This window comes from Anolis sagrei, chromosome 5, assembly GCF_037176765.1.
Source record: "Anolis sagrei isolate rAnoSag1 chromosome 5, rAnoSag1.mat, whole genome shotgun sequence".
Taxonomy (NCBI): domain Eukaryota; kingdom Metazoa; phylum Chordata; class Lepidosauria; order Squamata; family Dactyloidae; genus Anolis; species Anolis sagrei.
In genome coordinates, this window is record NC_090025.1 from 143,619,608 (window position 1) to 143,645,186 (window position 25,579).

General features: G+C 36.3%; 1 protein-coding gene across 6 annotated transcripts in view; it reads left to right on the forward strand.

Annotated features, from left to right (window-relative positions):
* CNOT2 (CCR4-NOT transcription complex subunit 2) overlaps positions 1-25,202 on the forward strand; it is a 61,250-nt gene extending 36,048 nt beyond the window's left edge. For 4 of the 6 annotated variants that reach the window (XM_067469092.1, XM_060777466.2, XM_067469091.1 and 1 more), the window contains 15 exons: positions 304-426; positions 2,349-2,415; positions 4,776-4,923; positions 5,504-5,686; positions 8,506-8,585; positions 11,241-11,366; positions 13,885-14,009; positions 15,538-15,658; positions 15,756-15,912; positions 18,119-18,180; positions 18,286-18,335; positions 19,086-19,186; positions 20,628-20,772; positions 23,881-23,934; positions 24,048-25,202. In XM_067469092.1, the coding sequence (XP_067325193.1) occupies positions 316-426; positions 2,349-2,415; positions 4,776-4,923; positions 5,504-5,686; positions 8,506-8,585; positions 11,241-11,366; positions 13,885-14,009; positions 15,538-15,658; positions 15,756-15,912; positions 18,119-18,180; positions 18,286-18,335; positions 19,086-19,186; positions 20,628-20,772; positions 23,881-23,934; positions 24,048-24,134 (1,617 nt within the window). In that variant the 5' untranslated portion in view covers positions 304-315 and the 3' untranslated portion in view covers positions 24,135-25,202. The remainder of the gene's footprint in view (positions 1-303; positions 427-2,348; positions 2,416-4,775; positions 4,924-5,503; positions 5,687-8,505; positions 8,586-11,240; positions 11,367-13,884; positions 14,010-15,537; positions 15,659-15,755; positions 15,913-18,118; positions 18,181-18,285; positions 18,336-19,085; positions 19,187-20,627; positions 20,773-23,880; positions 23,935-24,047) is intronic. The other 2 variants (XM_060777465.2, XM_067469093.1) reach the window with 1 other exon arrangement.
* The last annotated feature ends 377 nt before the right edge of the window (positions 25,203-25,579 follow it).

Consider the following 25,579-nt stretch of genomic DNA (forward strand, 5'->3'; position numbering starts at 1 on the left):
TTTTTAACTTATATGTAAAATTAAGCATATTTTATCAAGGTTTAGATAGGGTAACTGGTTGTTTGCAGATGGAATCAAAGATTCTTACCTCATGGTGCCATGAAAGGATGACTGGTGAAGGGGAAATTTTGTGAACAAAGGATAACTCCTATACTTGCAAAGTAAAGTGTAGCCATAGTATAGTTAGTGTTGCTTTGGAACAAGACCCATTAATTTGTCCTGTACTTCAGTAAAATACTAAGGATATGCTTACTTTTACAAATAATTATGCAAAAGACTAAATGACATATTCTTATATCCTAGGTGACAAACAGCATGTTTGGTGCTTCAAGAAAGAAGTTTGTAGAGGGGGTCGACAGCGACTACCACGATGAAAATATGTACTACAGCCAGTCTTCGATGTTTCCACATCGATCAGAAAAAGATGTAAGTTTTCTGAACGTTAAATCTTTCTTTCTTTTAAAATATATGATTCCATAATCATGGATATGATTCTAAAGTTGTATTTGGTCCTCAAGGATATCCCAAGCAATTCATCCAGTGGGCCGTTTTGTACTCTGATACTTTTTGAGATGCTTTTAAAGTTTAAAGTCAGTTGTGCCAAATTGAAAAGCTGGAAAAACAATTGAAATTCGTGGCAATTAGCATTAAAATAATTAGTATAATATTGGATTGTGCAAAAATTGGAAAGCTTTCTTAGCAGCTAGTAGGCGAATGAATAGACACTTGTTGGGGATTTTCTAGCTCTACATTTCTGAGTAGAAATTCTGTAACTAATAAGGATCTAGAAAGCTGGTAGGCTATTTCTTAATAGATTGGGGTGCTTTTTGAAGTTCACTCTTAGGGTGTGACTATGATAGATTCCCCCCAGCATACAATGATAACAGTTGTACTTCAAGTAAATATGGAGGGTCAATTTTACTGTCAGCCAGTGCACCTTGTTATTGGTAGACTAGCCCTTTGTGAATTTGTCAAAACTATCAGATGCATCTGTTTAGAATCTAAATCTTCTGTTGCTTGGGTTAATGTAGTAATTTCTGTATGTTCACATTGGCTTGAGTTGTACTGAATGCAAATGAAGGACCACCCCAAATGTTCAGATATGACTTTGGTTGTTAGAACTTCTCATTTGTTTATCACTACTTAGCTTTTGATAAGTCCACTCAAAAATTTTGCTGATTTTTTTAAAAGATAGTCATCCCTACCATGCATTTTTACTTATATTAGGACATTCCGTTGCCCTGTAGATAAGGAAACAGCAATTATCTTTTCTAATTCCTGATTGATTAGTGCAGTCTTCAGATGCAACCCAGTTTTCAGTGAGGTTAAAACATTGTTACTGGGTTTTACAATTTTAGACAACAACTAGAGGGCTCATATAATTGAATGATCCTATGTATTTTTTTAAAAGTCTATAGAAAAACATCTACACTAGAACATCCTGACATTTAGTTCTGTGTGTAAAGGAAATACACACGCATAAAGGTTCATTAATATCGTGCAAGCCTAGAAATGCAGTTCAGAATGTAGCAACCTAGACGTCTTAGTGAGAACTGGACCAGTAAGATTTATTGGGTCAGATTCTTATTGTTTGCATTTGCGTTCACTGTTACTAAAATTAATGATACAGTTGGAATGTGTCAGACATTAGTTTCGGTAATAAAGCTCTACACTAAAGTAAACTTTTTTTTCCTTGAGATTTTTGAATGATTTATCTTTGATGCTAGGATTAGGTGTCAGTGGAAGTTCTAGGGGGTGCATTGGACCCCCCCTCCAAAAAGGCTCCAAGAGTACCAGTCCTGTTATAGAATAGGTGTTTTCGTATTTCCTACAGTTTTCTACTTACTAGACCATAGTTCACCAACTCTTTCCAGCATCCAGAGCCCATGTACTTGCTTGTACACCATCTTCCTGATGTTTGTTTTTACTAGCATCCCGGAAGCTGTTCCAAAGTATTCTGGAGATGCTTTATGAGGGAGAGGGTTTATCACCTCTGTGCATATCAAAAATTGCCTGTTACTCTGAATCCCAGTGTTTTCATGTCCATTTTCCCTTTATTTGAGTTAATTCAGGAGTATGGAGGTGATCAGTGTCTGTATTATTGCACTGATTAGTATTATTGTCAAATCTGCTGCAGTAGATGAATACGTTCGTAATACCTTCCTTACTTTTTAAGAGTGCAAAGTTGTACAAAATTATTATCCTATTTGTAAACAAAATGTATTTTGTTTATATTACCTAAAATGTTTTTTTTTCATGATTGTAAGCTGGTTTGGGTCCCTTTTGGGGAGATGGAGTATAAATAAAGTTTTATTATTATTAAACAGCTTTTTTATTTTCTAATTTAGATGCTGGCATCACCATCAACATCAGGTCAGCTGTCTCAGTTTGGGGCAAGTTTATACGGGCAACAAAGTAAGAACTATTTTTGTTCTTATGACCCCTTCAGTGGTAATTGTGTGTGTGAGACAGAAGTTAGCCTTTGCCTGTTCATATGATTTCATCATATTATTATCCTCTTAGAAATGTGGTCTAACCTTTCCTTTCCTAGAATATATTTGAAAGCAATCCTTTTCAGTTGAGAATTCAGCAGATTAGGATTATTGTAAGACCTAGGCAGGAATAAAACTTAACAACAGGAATGAAAAATGAAACTAGACAGAAGTGACTTACAGTATTTACCCCTAAAAGGCTATCTGTCTTTTGCAAGCAGACATTGCGGTGTTTGCAGCTGCTCACGGCAGACATTTCCCATGATGTAACAGTGTGGTTGGTAGTGTTTTGCCTCCCATATTCGTCAGAGTTGAAGTACTGCTCCTATTATTATTGTTATCATCTTTACAGCCAGCATACAATCACAATGCCTTAGAATTCTTCATATCCATAAGGAGTGGGCATGCCCAGATTTGTATTAGAAAGGAAGCTGCTCTTTTAAAAAAAAAATGAAGCAGGATTGGTAGGGATTAGAAACCTTGATCAGTCCATACAGGTGCAAATGATGGATTTGGCACTCAAGAGTTAGAGCGCCTAGAGCTTTTTCCAACAAAGAATCACCACACTGCTTCCCTGTTGCGGAATTGGTCTCTGTAGACAGTTGGCAGTGCAACTTGCTCATCAAGGAAATGGCTATATGAGGGGAAGCTGCTTGAGCTCTCTGTAGCAAAACAGAAATTGCACCAGTTAAATCACTACATTCGGCAATAATATGCAGATATGCTGCTAAAGTTCAAAATCAATGACTGTGACATGGTTTATTGATATGTTATAGATTCCCGAGCTTACATAGAAGACTGATAGTTATATAGGATTTTTTTTTAGTAATGGGAATTATTCATTAGATTTGCATGACATTTAAAAATCTGTGTGTGTATGTGTACATGCATGCATGTAGCTATATACATCATACAAATACAATTTTGCACTTATGATTGAATTTCATATGCTCCTGACTCTTCCCTGCTTCTAAAAGCATATTGTATGATAAATTAGTACCAACTATATCACAGATTTTCCAGCAAACCTGCACCTGACTTTTTTTTAAAAAAATGAGATTTTAAAGTGAGCTACCATGGATTTCTTCAAATGCATGTGTACTTATGTTTCTCACCAGAGCATTTTTAATGAAGCGCTGCCTGATGCATATTTTACTCAGAAATACTTCCAATTTAAACTCTGTCTGAGGGTTTAGAAAGGGGCTAACCTGAATGCTTCAGTAGAGAATGTAGGCAGTTTCCCCAGCACCTTTTCCTCTTTTTTGTGTGGCAAGTGGTGTGCAAAAAAAGCAACTGTGCTTTCATGATGGATCTTTCTGTGATCCAGAACCTTGGAAAATTGGTTTCCAGGCTCATGGAGAGGCTACATAATGAAGCAGAGGTTCTTCTTTTCAGACTGTTTTTAGCTACTATTCATGTGGAAAGAGTGATGAGCAGGGAAGACTAGCTTGCTCCCTATTCTCCTGCAATTGTTTTAACACCGCTTTAAACAAAGCAACAGAGCTGTGGTTTCTTGGTACCTAAGGCCGCATACAACATAATAAAATACAATTTTGCTCACACAGCAAAATATCTTCTTTTCTTCCCCTTGTCAGCACTCACTCAACCCAAATGTGCCCTGGAGGATCCCCAGACTTCTGCAGCTCTTTTTTTTTTTTTGTAACATGTGGACAAGGGATGCTCTCTATATAATGGGAAGAAAAATAATTTTCCACTGATGTAACATATAGACATAATTGTATATAGCCAATACTATTGGTATATATTAAACTCTCGACTGCTTTCTAGCTTATATACTTATTGTAGTATCAGTGTCAATGGAATAAGCAATACATATTTAAAATGTGCTATACTTTCATGAGAACGTTTTCTTTTTGAAAAATTGAAATAGTTCCTAGTGTTTGAGGCAACATTTAGTCTCACTCTTGGATTTAGCTAGAAAATAGCATTTTTTGAGTTTGTCTGAAAAATGAATTAAAGTATTGGGGGGGGGGGTTGTGTAATTTATGGAACTCCCAAATGAAGTCCACTATACCCTAATTTTTTTTATTTACAAATACTTTAAAAATGGAAGTCATGGAATTCCTTCTTTTAAATAGACTGTGTGGGTTGTATATATTTAAAAACTGCATTTCCCAGCATAATTTTCCTAAAATTTTACTTCCCTGCATTCTTAAAATAGCATTTTTGGCTGTCAAATTGAAATGAATTTCCATCATCGCAATGTAGTTAAGGTTGTTCCTTAATTTGTAGATTCCAATGCCTCTGAATTTTTGTCAATAGGTGCACTAGGCCTTCCAATGAGGGGAATGAGCAACAATACCCCTCAGTTAAATCGCAGCTTATCGCAAGGCACTCAGTTACCGAGCCACGTAACGCCAACAACAGGGGTACCAACAATGTCACTTCACACGCCTCCATCTCCAAGCAGGTATTTATTGACAGCAAATTTTTCTCAGATATGCTGGATTTTTAATTAAATGTTGTTATTTTGCATTAAGAAAAGGGAAAGGTGTTAATTTTCTAGATCGGTGCTTGTGGGTGCTGGGGAAAGTCTTCTAATGCAATATTGATCACCTACTGAAAATAATATTCACATTTTGCTGTGCTGCATTGTTAAAACTGTATGTTACACAGCAGTTTGAGGTGATATCCTCTTGGCAGCACTGTAGTAATTATAGAGGTCATGTTTAACTATAAAGTATTTTCAGATGAGAATGGCATTTTGAGAATTTGCCAAAGCTATGCATTTGGTTTGGAAAACCCGGTTTCCTAACATGAATTTGTAACTTTCATATAATGCATCAGACCTGAATGTTTTTATTATTTTTTAAAAAGAGTTTAGCAGAGTTTGGAAAGACTTGCATGTGAAAAAAATGTTGGCAGTAATGACCAGTCAAGGTGGATGAACTGATTAGTAATGGACTGAAAGATCTAGTGTATACAAGTTTTGACAGTCTGAAAACAATTTTATTCTGCTGAATATCCTGATGTCTGTCGGCCTTTTTCAGGGGTATATTGCCTATGAATCCAAGGAATATGATGAACCACTCCCAGGTCGGTCAGGGCATTGGAATTCCCAGTAGGACAAACAGCATGAGCAGTTCAGGATTAGGCAGCCCTAACCGAAGTTCACCCAGCATAATCTGTATGCCAAAGCAACAACCCTCCCGACAACCTTTTACTGTGAACAGGTACAGTAGATTCAGTGCTGCTATGCATTCTTCTCAACCTACAGTCACCTATACTAGATTTTTAACTGGGATCAAAGAGTGAAATAGGTAATTTTTCTTTTATAAGTTGGTCTATTTTGAAATTGTATTGACTGAATAAAAATGCAATTGTTTAATACTCAAAGTTGGCTTTCAGTAGAATTACATGGGAGTGAAGAAGTTCAGGTAGCCTTACTTAAAATGCAAGGACTGTCCCTGTCCAGAGGTACATGTGGGGAGTTCTTTCTTTGTGACTAGGTGAGCTTCCTACCAAAACTTTGCATTCTGGTCTTCAGTCTTGTCCCCATCTTTTCAAAGGAAGGGATTAGTCATTTCCCCTGACATTAGAATTGTTAAATTTGGACTCTAATGATTGTCAAATAAAAATAGCGTTTAAGACTCAAATTGCAAGCCTGTCTCGTCCCTGGACAGAATAATATGAAAGTTGTGATATACAAGAAAAATTAAGTATTTAATAATAATAATAATAATAATAATATTTCTTACCCACTTCTCCTCATGGCTCGAGGTGGGTTACAACATAGCTAAATATATGTGAAATATATGAAATACATATATTAAAATATACAGGACAGTGATTAAAATATAGTAGACACAATCATGTTAAAATTCATGATTTAAACTGGCTGGGTCGGCCTATTGGAAGATGTAGAGCTTCAGATGTGTTTTAAATTCTAACAGCTGATTTAGCTGTTGGGTCTCTTCTACCAGGTTGTTCCACAGTCTTGTATTTAACTTGCAGGATTGTTTAACTTACCGGTAGATTATCAGAAGAGGAGGTAGGTATGTGACCTCTATACATGCTAATGAACAAGTTATTTTGAGAGGCGAATATTCCTGAATTTTGTAAATCTCAGATGATTAAAAAAAACTCACTAGTAGTGTAAAAATAGTGAATAGTCTTAAGTCTTGAATGATTAGAGGCCCTAGACATAACAACAGCTAGTATTGATGGTCTTCATCAGTGTATGTGTCATAAAGTCCCATCTGCTTGTGAACTATTCTCCTGAAGTTATTTTTTATCTTGGATGCTGTGTTTTAATTAATATAAGACCCATTTTATGAAAAAAAAATTGCCTAGAGAAGCTGCAATATTGAGACATGCCGCTTATATTTCTCAAAAACATAATTTGCAAGGGCAGTGTTGGTAAATTTCAGACAGGTGGGAAAACGTTTAGCTTTTTGCATCTGCTTTGTTTTTCACTAGAGGCCCCAATGGGATCCAGGTGCAGAAGTCTTATTTAAATAATACTTGAATTTGGGAATTTGTTTTGAATACAAAAATCTCCTTGTGATTACTCTAAGGCTAAGCTATCTTGTGTTGACAGTATATTGGGCGGAGGAGATCTTTTTTTTTTTTTTACCAATGGGATTCAGAAATCCTTAATGATCTACCAGTGATCATTCAGAGAATGAATTTAATAAGGTCAGAAAACAACAGCAAAGAAAATTGAAAGCCTCATCAGATGGTAGTGAAAGTAGTTCTCTGGGAGAACACAGGGTATGTATGTGCTTGAGCCATACTTAAATAAGACTTGTTGAAAAAACTATTGAATCACTATTTGCTTTTCTGACAAACCAAATACGCATGACAAGGAATGTAGACAGTTCTAGATGCCTTACCCCACCACCAATTTCTAGATTCCTTGTCATGCGTATTTGGTTTGTATCTGATTAGGCAGTTCCTGTTTCTAGCAGTGCCTGCTCACTTCTAGAGCAGTGGCTTGTGAATTGTATCATCACAATATTCAAGATATTTCCAATGTATTTCCACAAGTTTCTTGTGATCAATTATACAAAACAAGTGAGTAAGTAGCCATGCTGCTACACTCAATGGCTGTGGTCTCCCCTAATGTAGTTCCTTGGTTGGGATAAACCACATGAAGGCTACTCTGAGAAACAAATTAAGCCTACTTCAGTTGGTTAAAACAAAGGACAGGAAGACAGATTTGAGTATTAAAATAGTTGTTTTCTTTTGTTTATGTCTTCTGCCTGAAATGCCCTACTAAATTAGCACATACTAATTTGTTTTCAGTATTATATGTGATCTCAGTACTTCCTGGTGAGGCTTTCAATTTCCTTTGCTGTTTTGAGGCCTTGCTTGGGTGATTATGCTTTGCATAGCCTCAGAGTTACACTTCTTATGCTGTTCTGTCTGGGAGTTTTATCAGCACTATTTTCTCATAATAGCATTTGTCCCAGACAAAGCAACCTTGGAAGATCCTCCGTGCTAATTTAAGTTTCTTATTTTTTAACCTTGTTAAATTAAAATGTTTACAAATACTAGATAATTCTGTAACATTTGTACTCATAGAAGATAATTTTGTATTCTTATACTGTCAGAAGATTTGGAATTTTGGATCTTTTTCTGGGTCACTTTTATAGATTATGCGATCTTAGCTGTATTAAGAAATGTTTCTTTAAGAGTTCACAGATGAGTTTATAGGTTGAATTCCTTCAAGCTTAAAAAAGTCTTCGCATCTAACCAGCTTTCAAGTTGCAGTTAGCTTTCTACCTGTTAAGCCAATGTTTTCAACATACAATTTAACCTTGTGGCAAATAGCATTCCATTTTGAAATATGTTTTTTAAAAATTATGCTTATTTATTGACCTGACAAGTTATATTTACATAATTCTCTTATATTTGAAATTACTCATTATAAAGTCAAACAGATTAAGGTCATAAATTCCTTTCTCCTTACATTTCCTACTTGTTAAGATAAAGTGATTTAATATAATAAATTTCTCCGTCCCAACCCTTTTTGTTTTGCTTATATCAGTATGTCTGGATTTGGAATGAACAGGAATCAGGCATTTGGGATGAATAACTCTTTATCAAGTAACATTTTTAATGGAACAGGTAAGACTATTTTAAATCTGCACTTTGGTTTGGAAATTATGTTGAAAAACATTTTAGTCAATTTCCTAATACAAAATGTCTGTAGGAATTCCTGGGTTTGAGAATAGCTTGAAGGAGGCAGAATTGACAAAAATGATTACTCCCCTTCTCCAATGTAACATTTCCACCGGATCAAAAGACTCCCAGAAATAATTCTTCCTTTCAGATAAGGTCTTGTGCTCAACTCATGCTGTTTCATTCAGGGTAAAAAAACAAACTTGAGTTCAGAGTTCTTCTAGGAATGTGAAATACAAATAAAGTTCCCCGGTGTGTTTGCAGCACTCATTCAGTACCTTAGCATGATGCTGAAATTACAGACTTCTAATTTCCAGACTTTTTTGAAAGCAAAGTTGACATCTGTTCACTACTGGTTCAGAAAAAGGCCTTGTTTGAGAGAGAACCCATGTGACAAATGTACCTTTCTCCATTCTTCCTCAACAAGGGGATAGGGCATTTTAAGTATATATATTTTTACATTTCTGATAAGTATTTGGGTTTGCTGAGAGACATCTGCAGTCCCAGATCTTGAATAGTTGCACGTTCTTATATTAGAGTTTCCTACTGCTCTGGCCAGACAGGAATTGAATGTCATTCATAATTCATGGATGTGGTGTTTGGCTTGCAGGTATTAATTGATTTTATGGGGGTGCATTTTTCTTGCAGACCAGACTGCAGGCACACCATTCCCTTCCTCTTTTGTTCTGGTAGCACTATGTCATTTGTAATCCTGGTGATAAACCACTGCTCTTAATGCACCTTTTCCTACAATACCATTTCTTCATGGCAACTCTCAGCATCATGAGCTAGTATTGCCAGTGGTGAGAAATGCTGGGAGTTGCAGCTCTACACTTTCCCCATTCATGTTATTTACTTACTGGGACATGTCCCTTGGAGCAGGTCTCAAGGAACACAGATGTTTTTCTGTAACCCAAATACCAGGATAAATATTAGAATGGATTACCCAGCAGTCTGTCTGTAAAGATTTCGATGCCAGTGCAGTGATCAGTAGGAACCAACATGAGTTTGCCAAGAACAAATCCTGTCAAACTAACTTTATATCTTTTTTTAATCTAGTCACTATTTTAGTAGATGGTGGGAATGCAGTGTGTTTCATTTATCTGAATTTCAGCAAAGCATTTGATAATATTTTGATTAGAAAAATGATTAAATGTAGAATAGATGAGAAACACTGTTGGATGAATTCATAAGTTATTGAAAAACTATACTCAAAGAGCTGTCATCAATGTCTACACTTTGAAACAAGAAGGTCTGGTGTTGTGTGCCTCAATGTTCATTCCTAGGGCTATTATTTTTCTATATTTGTATCAATTATTTCAATAACAGATGCCAAGAAACTGGGAGGGGAGCCTAAGACATTGGAAAATAGGAACAGAATTAATCAGAAGTTGATATATTGAGTAGACACAAATACAAAAATTTATCATTTTAACTACAAAACTGAAACACACCGTTACAGGATGGGGGTGGAGGATATATAGCTTAGCAGCGTACTACATGCAAAAAGGGCCTTGGAATTATTTTTGATCATAAGTTGAATATGAGCTTGCAGTGTGATGCAAAGAAGGCAAATGCTATTGTAGCTTGCATTAAAAGAAAAATAGATTTCAAGTCAAGGGATGTATTAGTCCCTTATGTTCTACCCTAGTCAGGCCTTAACTGGAGCATTGCATTCAGTTCTGGGTACCTTAATTGAAAAAGAATATAAACCAGCTTGAGCAGGGCAAGATGAATAATAAGAGATACAGAGAACAAAACATAGGAGGAAAGACTGAAGGAGTCAAACATGTTCAGCTTGGGAAAGAGAAGACTGAAGGGTGGCATAATTGCATTTTTAAATACCTCAAAGGTTGTCACAATGAAGAGGGGTCATGTTTGTTCTCTGCTGCCTCAGAGAGTAAGGCCAGGTATAATATTTTGAATTTACAAGACAGTGGATTTTGATGGAATATTAGAAGGAACTCCTTAGCGGTAAGAATAGCTTGGTGACAGAGAACCAGTTCCCTGGGGAGGGATTTGGTCCTTCTCTAGAGTCTTCAAAAAAGAAGCTGGACAGCTACCTGCTGGAGATATTTTAAAATAATATTTATTGGGTATTTTCAATATAAAATAAAACAAAAAAGTGAAAAGGGAAAGAAATAGAGATAATAAAGGGATGTTTTAGATGGATATCTTCTATTGAGCAGAGAGCTCCTTCAATACTATGATTCTACCTGTACACATACACAAGATTGTATTGTGAATCTTCTTTTCCCTTTCAAGTGTGGGACTGTAACCTTGTCCCTCCATTTTGATATTTCTTGGATCTAGTGAATTACTAATCACTTCATGATGTATTGGCTATATCAATCAACTTAAGTTGTCTGATGTGGGGGAATCAGCAATTTATTTTCTTACAGTGTACCAGAGACTGGTACACTGTTTATCTCCATTGGATACATTTTTACTTACTTTCTTGGAAACTCACCAGAGTTTGGTAGCCTATAGCTCAGGAACAGGCACTGCTCCATTGACCACTACTTTTGAGTAGCACTGCTCTATGTATTTCATGCAAAATGTTACTGTAAATTGTAAATATTAAAATCTGTTTTCTTTTAGATGGCAGTGAAAATGTGACAGGACTGGACCTTTCAGATTTTCCAGCACTAGCAGACAGAAGCAGAAGGGAAGGAAGTGGGAACCCAACTCCGTTAATAAACCCTCTAGCTGGAAGGGCACCTTATGGTGAGTGTTCATTACTTTAAAAGGATTGGAAATATGATTAGATAGCATCATGGCTATTTTCAAACATATTTTGTTTAACTTGCAACTGAATTACTTTTTCTTTTGTCTGTGAAAGAAAGTTAAGTTTCCTGTAAGGAACTGAAAATAACATTTTGGTTTTTGTCTGCAAGCTTTAAACACATACCTGACAGTTCACCACATAGAACTTAGTGAGGATTTCCTTTGAGTAATTGTGCTTCGTTTCCTGTGTCATCTTTATGTTGCTCTGATCAACTTTGTGGAGGAGTGGAGGTGCTTTCTTCCTACTTACCCCTTAAACGGAAAGCCTGATTTTAAGATCTCTTAAACAATAATTTTCTGCAAGACTTCTGACATTGATTTATAAAATTAAAAGTTTGGGATTTTGTAAAAGTGTTGGCAGATTAAAATACTGTTCTATTGACACCGCTACTACAAACCACAATATAAAAGAGTCTGAAATCATAATATCAAGAGGGTCCTTATTGGGAAGTAGTGAATCATCAGATCATATTTGCTATAGATTTTTTGATCCCATTCAGTTGTTTCATTTTTGCAGTAATTTGCAACTACATCAATTTTTTAAAAAATATTGTTTGAAAGCAAATTCTTTATCTCTGAAGTGGCTATTGTGTGACAAAGACTGCTGCCCTTTAGTCCTAAAATTCCATATTTCAAATATTGAATGGCTTGGCCTACTTTTTTGAAAAAGCCTTTTGTCCCTAGGGTATCTATAGCCAGAGTTACTAGCTAAGCACTTCCAGTTTTTCTCTTGCAGTTGTAAATTGCTTGCAGTGACTATGCATTGCACGTGTTTAATAAGTTTGTCATACTATAAATTCTAGTTCAGCAGTTTTTATTTTTGAAAAAATAATTCACTTGATTTTGTTTCTTATTAAGCAACTTGCTGGTAAATATTATTTAAACATTTAAAGATATTTTGTTTTGCTTCTCCCATAACTTAGCAATGTAATAAGAATATTGTCTTTAAAGTCTGATGTACAAAGAGCCCAGTTAATAAACCTAGATTAATTAACATTTCTGCAAACCTAATATGTCTAAAAGTGTCAAGACCCAGAAGCCTTAAAGAAGCCAAACACAGGTTGCAAGGTCCAAACACCGTTTTATTGTTCACAAAAGAGTCTTAGGAGCACTTACTTCAGTGCCACAAATTCAAATAAAGAGTTGGTATCAAAAACAAGGTGAAATAAGCAACTAAAATATAACCCGGATTATCCTGGCGTATAATCCGGTTTAACTGAAATATGCAGCAATCTGCTTTAAACTTACAGAATACAAAGAATGTTCAAAAGAACGTTAGGAAAAAGCAAAAACTGAGTCCAAAAACGGTCCGAGGTCAAGGCACGATGCAGACAAGATGAATTAGTCCAAGAAGCAAAACAGCGTTGTCCCAAACGATCCGGAGTCAAAAGCGGTTGAGTAGAATTCGTCATTCACGGAATCACAAGAAGAAAACACAGGAACACAGCAATTTGTAGTCCAAGGACCCAAGCTCGAGAATTGTGGCAGGAACAAAGATTCACACCCCAAAAGAGACACTTTGCCTTCTGCAAAGATACATTGAAACAAAACCCACTTTTATCCTAAAGTTCCTCATCAGAAGATGAGGTGCTCCCCACACTTTCATCATCGCTCTCAGCTGTCCCATTCCTTGCAGCTGAATCCAGACCCCCATCCCTCCACCTTTGCCAGCGTCTGTCAAGACTTAGATCTTGCAAAGCGCTCCCCGGTTACCACTCTTCTGTAAACCCTTCAAAGTCATCGCTGGAGGTAGGCTAGTACAGATATCCCTAATCTCCTGTACTCGGGTCCAATCAAGCTCATCCTCCTCCCCCATGTCACTCCTAGTCCCATCACTCCCTTCAAAGCCCATGAAGTCTTCATCCTCTGTAGAAGCGCTAAGTATATCATGGATACGCTTCCTTTGTACTTTCTCGTCAGATTCTTGTTCATGAGTAGCCCGCTTGACTCCCCTGCTTTCCTCCCCACCCCCCATTTCACAGTTGGAGAAACCTTCAAAGATTTCAGAATCAGTCGGGGCCATGATTATCTCTCTGATCCGCTTTCACTGCTGTTCCTCTTCTAACACCTGCGCAACCCTCTTCTCCCTCCTACCAGTAGTAGCAACGTTACCATCACACTGTACTACAACAAAAAGAGCAAATATTTTAATTTTGTTTAATTTTATTTTTATCTTTCTTTTCTTCTCAGGTTAGAATGTATATGTATATTACATTGTTAATTTTTTTTTTCATTATCTGTAAAAACCTTCACTGATGTTACAGCAGTTTAATTTATTTAAAGTCAATTTTATGTAATCCCTTATTCCACTTTTCAAAGACTAGATGATTTCAGGTTAGTTTACAGTGTAGAAGTTAAAACAACAAATAATAAGACCAACACCTACCCAGCTACCAAAGTCAACATCAACATATAATAAATTTATATTATTAATATTGAATATTTATCTTCAAAACAGTTGGAATGGTAACAAAACCAGCAAGTGAGCAAACCCAGGACTTCTCAATACACAATGAAGATTTTCCAGCATTACCAGGTTCCAACTACAAAGATCCAACATCGAGTAATGACGACAGTAAATCTGTAAGTATCTCTCCTGTGTAAAAGAGGATTTTTTAAAGGAAAAATATGTATTTAAACCAGCTTAATTTACTCTTAGAGCATATGTTCATACCCTTCTATGATATCCCTGGCTTAAGATTGTGTTAGTTATGCCTTCTAAATTTTATATAACTTAAAAATTAAAACCAAGTTTTGTAAATACAAAATTCTACTTTTTCATTCTGTCTGATATCTTCAGCTGTTTGTGGCAGGCTGTTGGTCTTCCCCGTTGGTGGAAGGGCTCTCTGTAACTGAAGCTCTTTCCACACTGCCCCTATATGCCAGGATTAGCTTCTTATCCCAGATTATTTGGCAGTGGAGACTAATATAATTTGGGATCTGATCCTGTGATATAGGGCAGTGTAGAAAGGGCCTGAGTTGCATATTACCAGCAGAAGTTATTCCTGTCTCTAAGGAAGTGAAAAGTTGCCCAGCTAGGCTTTTTGTAGCAGTCCTTCCAGAAGAAAATGGTCTGAAAGGAAGCCCTCTCTTTCATTCAAGATTTTTAAACACAAAATAGCCTGGAGGATAAAGTGCGCCAGAAATCTTGTGTGATTTCTTTCATGCATATCTATATTTCACTGATCCTAGTGATTCTGGGTAGAGGTGTGTGTAGATATGATGGGGGTAATACATTTACTTTGAACATTTTCAGTCCCTCTGCTTACAAGGTGAGAAGGGAAATGAGTTGGGAGAGGGAGTGGTTGCCTGAAACACTAGTTACTAATCAGTGTGCTTCTGCAGCGTGTTGAAGCTATCAAAAACTGAGCTTGTTGAGACTGAGTTGTTTCACTTCTATGTTGTTCAGAGTGGAGGAAGCAGAATCCCTTTCATGGTGGAGTCATATGATGTATAAACACTCAGAGAAATTGATGGATTTGTTTTCTGTGTTTAGCGAGTTACCGAGATGGTGGATGGGCATGTGCATGCGTACACTGACTGTGTTCCCCTCTTCAAACCCCTGCCAATCACACATGGCTTTCTGGGCTGTGAGAGGGAGCATCTTGTCTTTATTTTTCTGGTTTCCCGAGGAAGTGGCTGTGCTGTGCTTTACCTTCAAGAAGAAATTTTATTAGCCTTCATTAAGTTAATTATTTATCCTAGACACGGTTTCTGAACATACATTGCCTCCCCTCATTTATATGTAAGGACTTATGGCTATATTGATGGCATTATGCTGCAAATTCCATTCATCAGTCGTACAGATTGAGAGTAGGCAATCTGTAGCATTCCAATATTGCCTGACTTTAACTCCCATAATCCCTTATAATTGTCTATGATGGCTCGGGCTAATGGGAATTGTGATAATGTCTAGTGGACCACATGTTGTGTTTCCCCAGTGTAAATGTTGAAAACCCCCCATATCACAAATGGAAGAAGGATAAGTCAATAAATATTTCTTTAAAGGATTTACACATCTGACAAGGCTCTTTATGTTAGCAGCCTAAGCAGGCATGCACTTTTCCATGTTTTCTTGTACAATATTCCTCACATTTCTTTTTCTCACTAGAATTTGAATGCATCTGGCAAAACATCTTCTAGTGCAGATGGACCTAAGTTTCCTGGAGATAAAAGTTCAACAACGCAAAACAACAACCAGCAGAAAAAAGGGATCCAAGTGTTACCTGATGGTAGGCATAAGAATCTGACCCTTTTTACTTCTGGATTCTCTTACAAAGTTTTTGCTTCCATAGAGTTTGAGATTAATCTGGTGATTTGTTTGACCAGGTCGGGTTACCAACATTCCTCAAGGGATGGTGACGGACCAATTTGGCATGATTGGTTTGTTAACATTCATCAGAGCAGCAGAGACAGATCCTGGCATGGTACATCTCGCATTAGGAAGTGACTTGACAACTCTAGGCCTCAATCTCAACTCTCCTGAGTAAGTTGTTTTCCGCTTTAATGCTGTTTATGGTTCCTTAAGTAATCACTTGACCTACCTTGAATATCAAAACTTCAAAGATACTTTGCTGAGTCAAACTGAAAATGTGATCATTGTAAAGTAAACCATAATAACTCATTGAGCTTCAGGCATTTAAGAGTTCAAATGCACAAACTTCCAATAACTCAGAATCCCCTTTTCAGTTTGCTTCCTTTTTAAGAGTGACTCATCAAAAAGACTGATCATTTATCATTTTTCAAAAAACACACAACTTTGAGGCACCTATATGCAGTTGTGGAGGGCATAATTTCTTGTGCATTGTTGTATTTATTCTATGGCCTTTATATATAGCAACATGTTTATGAGGATTTGTTTTTTTACTTATTATGTAATTGCTGCTTTTATTGAGTCACTTGTTTGCCTGAGCTGCAGCTTACATGACAGAGTGCATACGTGACCATCTTTTGCTACCCTTATCGCTGTATGGGATTTACATTCTGAGTCAGATTTTGTAACATATGCAAGTGAAGACAAACTGAGCTCTTGTGTTCATTGAGAGATATATATTTATACTAAATTTATGAAGGGTGCAAAAGTTTCTGACAACTGTAGAGGTATATCATTTTATTAACTGCAAATGTTATGTATGTGACAAAGCAAAATATGTATATTGTATTCCATTTTGGGCTGTGTAAGTTGGCATGATGTAACCTCCATACTACATACATGAAGGCACTGGTCTGTTATTGAATTAGATGAAATAGGGCATACTCCACACACAGAATATGCACTGCTTACACAGACCTGCGCTAGGGTTCTATGGACCTGTTATTTCTATCATATTCCTTCATATGTTTGTATCTGAAGAACCACTCCTGAATATTGAGGGGCATTTGGAGTTGCATATGATGCAGCGGGAAGGCTTGTGGCCCATAGCAAAAATAATTAATCCTTCTATTTCTACACAGAAGGAATAAATCTTAACTATGGGATAGGAATGGTAAACGTGACCTGTGGGTTGCAGTCTTGTATTTTGTTTTCTTTTGTTTTTTTTTAATCCCAAATGCTTTCTGAATCCTCTTGGGAACACAAGGAGCATTTTTTGATGTTATTGACCCTCTTGGGCTGTTCTAGCGGGTGCTTTTCCCAAACTGGAAATGACATGAGCCTATTAAAAAAAAGAAGAAAAGAAATACAATTATTATTATCCATCTTTACTCGAGTCTAATGCACACCTCAAATCTAACGCACACCTAAATTTTCTAAATCTTGAAACCAAAAAATATATATTTGCTAAATTTTGTTTATATAGCTCATTTTAAAGTACTATTTATTGTTGTGTTGTCACTGGTTATTTTTACTTGAATTCGAGATGTTTTCTGTTAATTTTTGTAAGTTGTTATTTTATGTTATTTTGATGCTGCTCATTGATTTTGGCAAACTTTTGTTATATTTTATGTGTTCTGCATTGCACTTCTGTTGCCTTGTAAGCCGCCTTGAGTCCCTTAGAGAGATGGTGGGGGGATATAAATAAAGTTGTCACTGTTGTTCTAATTGCTGTTGTTACTATTTGCTAGCAAATATCATGCACAGGAAGAAAAAGTGCACTCTTTATAATTTGGCCAAAAAGAGTGCACATTACAGTGGCAGCATGCTTATAATTCCTTCTTTAAAAACAAAAGTGTTAGGACACCAAAGCTTCCAGCAATGGAAAAGAAAACCTTGAGATGTATGTATGCAGTGGAATGAATCCACTTTGACTGCCCTGGCTCAGTGCTATGGGATCATGGGGACTGCCAAAGAATGCTTTATATTATTATTATTATTATTATTATTATTATTATTATTATTATTATTAAAATATCATATTTTTGTTGGGATCCAAACAGTCAATTTTCATTTATCTGAATTCAGCAAACATCAGGAATGTTATATTCCTTTTCAGGGAAATAGTAGTAGAATTCTTTCTAGACCTTAGGTGCATTACTGGTATGAGGAGTGGCCATATTAGGTAACTTTGTGCAATCCCTTATTGCATATATTACCATTGATATGTGGAGCCATCCTGTACAAAATCAGTTCCTTGCTCACTTAAATAACATTGCCTAGATAATGCGTGAATCTGGCTTCCATATTTCAGTGTGAAGAAGCATTATTGAAAATAGTAGAAATATTGGGAATTCAATCTGTCTTTTTCTCTATGCAGAAATCTTTACCCTAAATTTGCATCACCGTGGGCTTCTTCACCATGTCGACCTCAAGATATAGGTAGGGTTGACTAATAAGTTAGTGATTGTATTTCTCATATAAAGTTAACATCCTTAAGAGAGGATTAATGCCGTAGGTTAAGAATTGTGTCACTTCTTTTTCTAGATTTCCATGTTCCATCCGAATACTTAACGAACATTCACATTAGGGATAAGGTGAGTATATTTTATTATTCCATCTTAAAATAAAATAAGAAGTTAGTTTTTGAGCATGTTGTTGTAGAGAGCTTGAACCATAAGTCTCAAATGAAATCTTCTCTCTGCCATTATGCCACTAGGTGATCTAAAGCATAGCACTCTTTCCATGATTGTTGTAAAGATTAGTACAGCAGTAGTTAAATTTGTTTATAATTTAACCCTTTATACTATTCAAAATAATTTGAACAGTCAATTATATCAGTGCCAAAAATGGTCATCCTAAAGCAAACCTGGCACAAAGGTCTCTTGGCAAGATTTGTTCTGACTTGTTGGAGACCCTGAGGTGAACTTGTCATGGGCAATATTGTTCAGATAGCGTTTGCCATTGCCTTTCTCTAAGGCTGAGAGAGCATGACTTGCTTATGGTCGCCCTGTGATTTCCATAGCTGAATAGAAATTTCAATCCTGGTTTCCAGAATCCTAGTCCAACATTCAAGCCAGCATTTTATGCTGATTTTTAGACTAAATGCTGTGTCTCGTGCAACACATGATTAAAGAGGTCAAAAATTAAATAGATACTAAAAGCGGAAAGAACATATTCTATTATATTGCTAAGAATATAACTGGCAACTCACTCAGATATCAGTTTGTACACTAGTTTTTCCTTATAACGCATTGATGTCTATTAGAGGTGTGCCAGGCTGGATTTTAGTGTCTTTGTGCAATCCTCCTTTTAAAACAAGTTCATGTTTGTTTTTTCCTTTTCAGTTGGCAGCAATAAAGCTTGGCCGCTATGGGGAAGATCTGCTGTTTTATCTCTATTACATGAATGGAGGAGATGTATTACAGCTATTAGCAGCAGTAGAGCTGTATGTTCACATTTCAATTACATTTTTTTATGGTGGGTGGGGAGAAAAGTCTCAAAGTTTTGTTTTTGAAAAAATATCAACACCAGCTTCTTTATATGCCATATGTGGATGAATTTCATCTCAGCAAGGAAAGACTTTGGGTAGAAACAAGGTTTTGCTTCTTGATTATCCAGTTTTTGTGGATGTGCATATGTTGTCTAACAGGTGACAGGCACAAATCATCTATTAAATGGAGAAGGACTGGTACTATGGTGTAAAATGGGTCTGTGTGCGTACAGAGATACTAAAGGTAGCTATAAGCATTCAGCTTTCCACTTTAGCCCCTGAATTGGGGATTTGTCCAAAATCATATCTAGGAGCTTGGAACATCTAAGATTTTATAAAGAAATAATGAGAATTACCTATATTGTAAGAGTTTTCAATTATTTGTCTAAGATTCTGACAAAATATACTCTATTTTTATGTCAGAGGTGCTTTGAATGTGATTTTCCTGGACTGGATGGCCCACGAGGTCTCTGTTGGGCGAGTGTGCTTATTAACAAAAGACCCTCCTCGTAAATGTACAGCAGAGTAACTTTTCAGCAGTAGTGTGACCTGGCACCAGTAGCCTAAAGTAATAAAAAAACCAAAAAACACACAGATCAATGTTATCTCTTCCATGAGTCATGAGGAAGAACTTCCTGACTGTGAGAGCCGTTCAGCAGTGGAACTCTCTGCCCCAGAGTGTGGTGGAGGCTCCTTCTTTGGAAGCTTTTAAACAGAGGCTGGATGGCCATTTGTCAAGGGTGATTTGAATGCAATATTCCTGCTTCTTGGCAGGGGCTTGGACTGGATGGCCCATGAGGTCTCTTCCAACTCTTTGATTCTATAAGAGGCTTTTCTTTGTAGTAAAACAATATGGTTGCACTATTCACAACAAGAAGGTTTCCATAACACAAATAAACAAACACACAGTAGCTTTACACAGAGCAGCCTTCACACTGGAGCTTTCTCACATGAGGCTTCTCTCATACTGAGGTTTACCTCACACTCATCAGGATGACACTAGCTGTGGCCCACTAACTCTTATCAGGCTTCAGCCTACTCACTCTACTCAGGACAACACTAATTTTGGCCAATGACTCTAACAGGCTTTGGTCTACTAACTCTTTCAGTGCTTGGCTCACACTTTTGTAATTAAAAAAAACCTATTTAATATTTCTGACAATCTCTTCCAACTCTGTGATTCTAGGATTCTTCCAACTCTGTGATTCTTTAGGAACATTCCTCAGAAGTTTTGTTGATGCCCAAACTTCATTTTTTATCATGGTTATGCTATTATGGCACATATAGTAAAACATTTAACATAATGTTTCGTGGGGAAATGCATTGTGATTTTCATTTAAAAAACAACAAATGGAAATAACGTAATGTATTTTCGTTTCTGGCTGAATGGTGATAGATTTAACCGAGATTGGAGATACCACAAAGAAGAGAGAGTATGGATTACCAGAGCACCAGGAATGGAACCAACAATGAAAACCAATACATATGAGAGGGGAACATATTACTTCTTTGACTGTCTTAACTGGAGAAAAGTAGCTAAGGTATTTTTTCTTCCAATAAATTTGAAATCTGCATGCATGATAGGCATTTTAGTTAATTTCTTATGCATGCTCCCACTAATACCAATGTCATTGAAAACAGCAACAGACAAGTCTGTGCTAATAAAATTTTGTTTCACTGTGAAGGCTAAACTGTTAGACCAAGTTATAGTAGAACCGGAGCATTGCAGAGGAATTTATATAAGTATTAACTTCATTCAACATGTCTGCTGTAGCTGGTACTAATAAATTAGCCCAAAGAACTGGGGTTACATAGACAGATACTCCTTTGGGGTCGGGAGCAGAGGAAAATAGATGCATTAGATGCTTTTGTCAGCATTTGTTACCTCGGGTCGCTTACAGTTCATTGTGTTTCTATTCTTACCATTACTCATCCTTCAAATGCCTAAGATAATGACTAGACATTGGGAAAGAAATAAAAAGTGTGTTAATATTCCCTAGTGAAGGGGAAGTTTCTCCCCTCCATTTCATCTTTTAATTAACCATGCATTGTGATTTAAATTTTGTTAGCTGATAGTTGTTGGGTTTTTTTTTTGGGGGGGGGGGGGTAATTATGATATCCTTGAACCAATATAATTTTAAAACTTAAGAGTATTTTTCAAACAAACCACACGATCTCCCGATACATAAAGGATCTAAAAACAGTAGTTCACTTTCATTTTATGTGGAGGTAGATATACCCTGAAAGGCAACAGATGTTGGAAACTAAGTAGGATCAGCCTGGTTAACACTTGGATGGGGGACTACCAACAAATATTTCAGAGGAAGAAACTAGCAAAAACACCTCTGAGAATTCCTAGTCCAAGAACACCCTATGAAATTAATGTTAACATAAGTCAACAGGCAACTTGAAGACACTTATGCCCACACAAAGGAAATTTTGTGATGTTTCCTTTGCTGTGAACCTTGATTGAAAAGTAAGTGTGAATTGCAAAATAATCGACTTATTTGTTCATAAAACTAATATCTTGTGCTACTAGGAAAAAATGCTTGGATCTGTGAGATCAGATATGAGTTTAGTGTATGCCTTTTTTATTATGCAGCATTACCACATATATTGTCGAAGGCTTTCATGGCCGTAATCACTAGGTTCTTGTGGGTTTTTTCGGGCTATAGAGCCATGTTCTAGAGGCATTTCTCTTGACGTTTCGCCTGCATCTATGGCAAGCATCCTCAGACCTCACACCTCTGAGGATGCTTGCCATAGATGCAGGCGAAACGTCAGGAGAAATGCCTCTAGAACATGGCTCTATAGCCCGAAAAAACCCACAAGAACCTAATTACCACATATACCTTATAAGATGCATAAAAAGGTATGCAATATTGATACAACATATCGGGTTATCAATTGCTGCCCTACAGATGTGGTTCGAGTGCAACTCCTTGGATTCCTCACTGTAGGCTCTTAGGTCTAGGACTTTTTGAAATCACAGTTCAAGTATATCTGGTAGCTGACACTTGATTCTCATCCTTGCTTTATATATAGCACCTCTTGAATGAGCAAAACCTTGTCTTGAAAATCGTTATACTAAATCCCAAAGAGAAAAGTGTTACTTACAGATGTCATTTCTCAGTATTCTTCTGAATATTCAGTCTTTCTGTTGAGGAAAGAAGAGCTTCCTATTTTGGGTCTTTTCATTTGTTGTGGTTAGTTTTAATTTTGAGCTTAAATAAATAGCCCATCAAAGACTGTATGGGTGCTCTGAACTGGGGGGCCATAGACTATATTTGTAGTGTGGCTTGGGCTGTATTGGCTACTGTGAGGCTGTGTACACAAAGCTGTTGTTATATTTGAGGTGGATAGAAAACGACTGTATTCAGAAAGAGCTCTGCCTTTGATCTGAAGAAACATCCAGACCTTACAAACTGATGGCTCTTTCTATGTATATTTATCATTGTTTTTAATTGTATTAAATGGATCAATTTTTTAGCTACCTTGAAACCCTTTCTCAGGTATGATGGGATTACTTCAATTAATTCAGTTGTACACACCTTCTCTTACACACCTTCAAAAAAGGCCCTGGTCTTCTATACAATGTTTATTAAAAGAAGAACACATTGCTTTAACACTTCAGGGACAATGAACAATCCTAACAGTAGTGTATGTTCACAAGCGTTACAGTGCTTGTGCTGACCAGTGTCAATAATATAATTTTCACTGTCTGTATCCGATTTCATTCTGATTCCACCCCCACAACCATGTAACTGTGTTATGTGTACCCAAGGTTCAAATATTGTTCTTGATGCATCTGAAAAAGTGAATTACAATTCATGGACATTCATATCAAAATAAATCTGTTAGTTGACTCCATGTTTAGTTCCATTTTTTAGTTTTGAAGGAATAAAATCATATGATCTTTTTAGATTTTGTCTGAATATAAGTGTTAGCCCAATAGATTCACAATACGTTCCATAATTTACTGCAAGTTCCATAATTTTAATATTTAAAAAAATACTTGGAAAGGAAAATGAAATAGATATTTCGTAAACAGTTCCCAGTGTTTTAAACCAGAGCTTTCCAAACTGTGTGTTGTGACACTTTATGCAGCATTTTTTTTTTGGGGGGGGGGGGGTAATTATGATAAAGTGTGTCATACAAATGTACTAAGAAACATCTGAGTCTATGCGAAATAAACAATACATCGTATTTTAGAATAATATAAATGAAAGGCTTTCATGAGATTTATGTAATAAGGAAAGGTTTTAATCTTTTTGTTTATTCATTGATATATGTACACATACAGCATTAAATTATTGCCTTTGTGAGGCCGCTTTGAGTCCCCTTTGGGGTTGAGAAAGATGGGATACAAGTATGGTAAATAAATAAATAAAATGTATGCATATGTATTTCTTATAACAGTAGACAGTCCTATACAAGTCCTATATACTTTCATGCTGGAGCTATTATTGCTTTATTCTACTCCAGAATTAACTAAATTTTTGCCATGAAGAAATGTTTTGTTTTCCTGTAAGAGAATTAGCAGGAAGTCTGTGGGTATTTATATTATTCATTCTGTCCCTAGAATAAGCCATGTATATCTGCATAGCTTGACACTGAATGTTGATTAACTTTATTTTGAAACACAACAGGGGGAAAAGGGTAGACAGACAACTTGGTCAAGACAAGATCTACCAAATTTATTTGTAAGATACAACATTTTTCTTTGCCGTAAGATATGTTATCAACTTAAGCCTATAGAATTTAATGGGCTATCTGCATAAAACAGAGTAATCATCTTTTGTTATTTTGTTTGTAGGAGTTCCATCTGGAATATGACAAACTAGAAGAAAGGCCCCATCTGCCATCCACCTTCAACTACAACCCTGCTCAGCAAGCCTTCTAAAGACTTCCCTTGTCTTGGGGTATGGCTGTCTCAGCACAAATACTCAACATAACTGCAAAACAGATGTGGCTCAGGCATCCTGGTTTTAATTCCTTATGAGGATCTGGCAATTGGCTCATGCAAAAGGGTCACCATTTGAAGTCCTGCCTTACTAATTATGTGCTGCCCAACAACTAAATTCATAATTTGTTTTTCTTTAGTTTTGAGCAGGGTCGAATATTTTTTTTAAGTTTTTATTATTATTATTATTATTTTGCCAGCAGACAAGCTTGAGTCTGTCAAAGACAAGCAAGTACACTGACAAAAGTTTACCACTTAGTTTCCAATATGTAAAAAAAGAGAGAGAAGAGAGAAAAAAGCAGAAATAGACAAAATTTGCATTGTTCATTGTAGCACTCTTGGTAATAAAAAAAATGTTTGTGCATTTTTATGTGAAGATCCTTCTCGTATTTCATTTGGAAAGATGAGCAAGGTCTGCTTCCTTCATTTTACTTCCCCTTCAGTTTTTGAAAAGGCAGTTCTCGCCAACTTAATGCAAGAAAATCTGACTGTTTAGAAGAAAGATATTGCCACAACCGTTGGTTCATTTCCAAGGTTGTGTGTGTTACTGAGCTTCATCTTTCCAGAATGAGCAAAACACTGTCCAGTCTTTGTTACGATTTTGTAATAAATGTGTACATTTTTTTTAAATTTTTGGACATCACATGAATAAAGGTATGTATGTACGAATGTGTATATATTATATATATGACATCTATTTTGGAAAATATTTGCCCTGCTGTACCTCATTTTTAGGAGGTGTGCATGGATGCAATATATGAAAACGGGACATTCTGGAACTGCTGGTCAGGGGACGCCTTTGTCGCCCTGTGCACTAAAGGGCCAGATTTCAGCAGCCAAGGACATCCATACCCAAGTGAATGTGATGGGACTTACGAACTGAGACAATTCACTCTGGCTGTTTGAACAGCAGCGTTTCATAGGAAGAGAAAAAAAAAGATCAATCTTGTATTTTCTGACCACATAAAGGCTTCTTCTCTTTGTAATAAAGTAGAAAAGCTCTCCTCACTGCAGTGTTGACTTTGATTTGAGATTGTGATGATATCGCTCCTTCAGCAATGAAAATATATACCGTATATATATATATATATATATTTAAAAATTGAAATATTAAACATACAAAGCTATAAAATAATTGTGGCACTTAAGATGAAGAGTCTTTTTGCTGTTGACACTTCATTGAATAAGACTTGCATACTTTCTCACCGAAGGCCTGAGCTCAAACATGGCATGTCTGAACAGGCGAAGATAATAGAGCAATGTATTTTGTCAGTGGGGTTGGATAAAATGTGCAATCATGGAAGATGGTCCAAAAATTCACATTGGAATAACTTTATTTTGTCATGAGTATGTTTGTTTTAAACTTTTGAGAACAGAAGCTACCT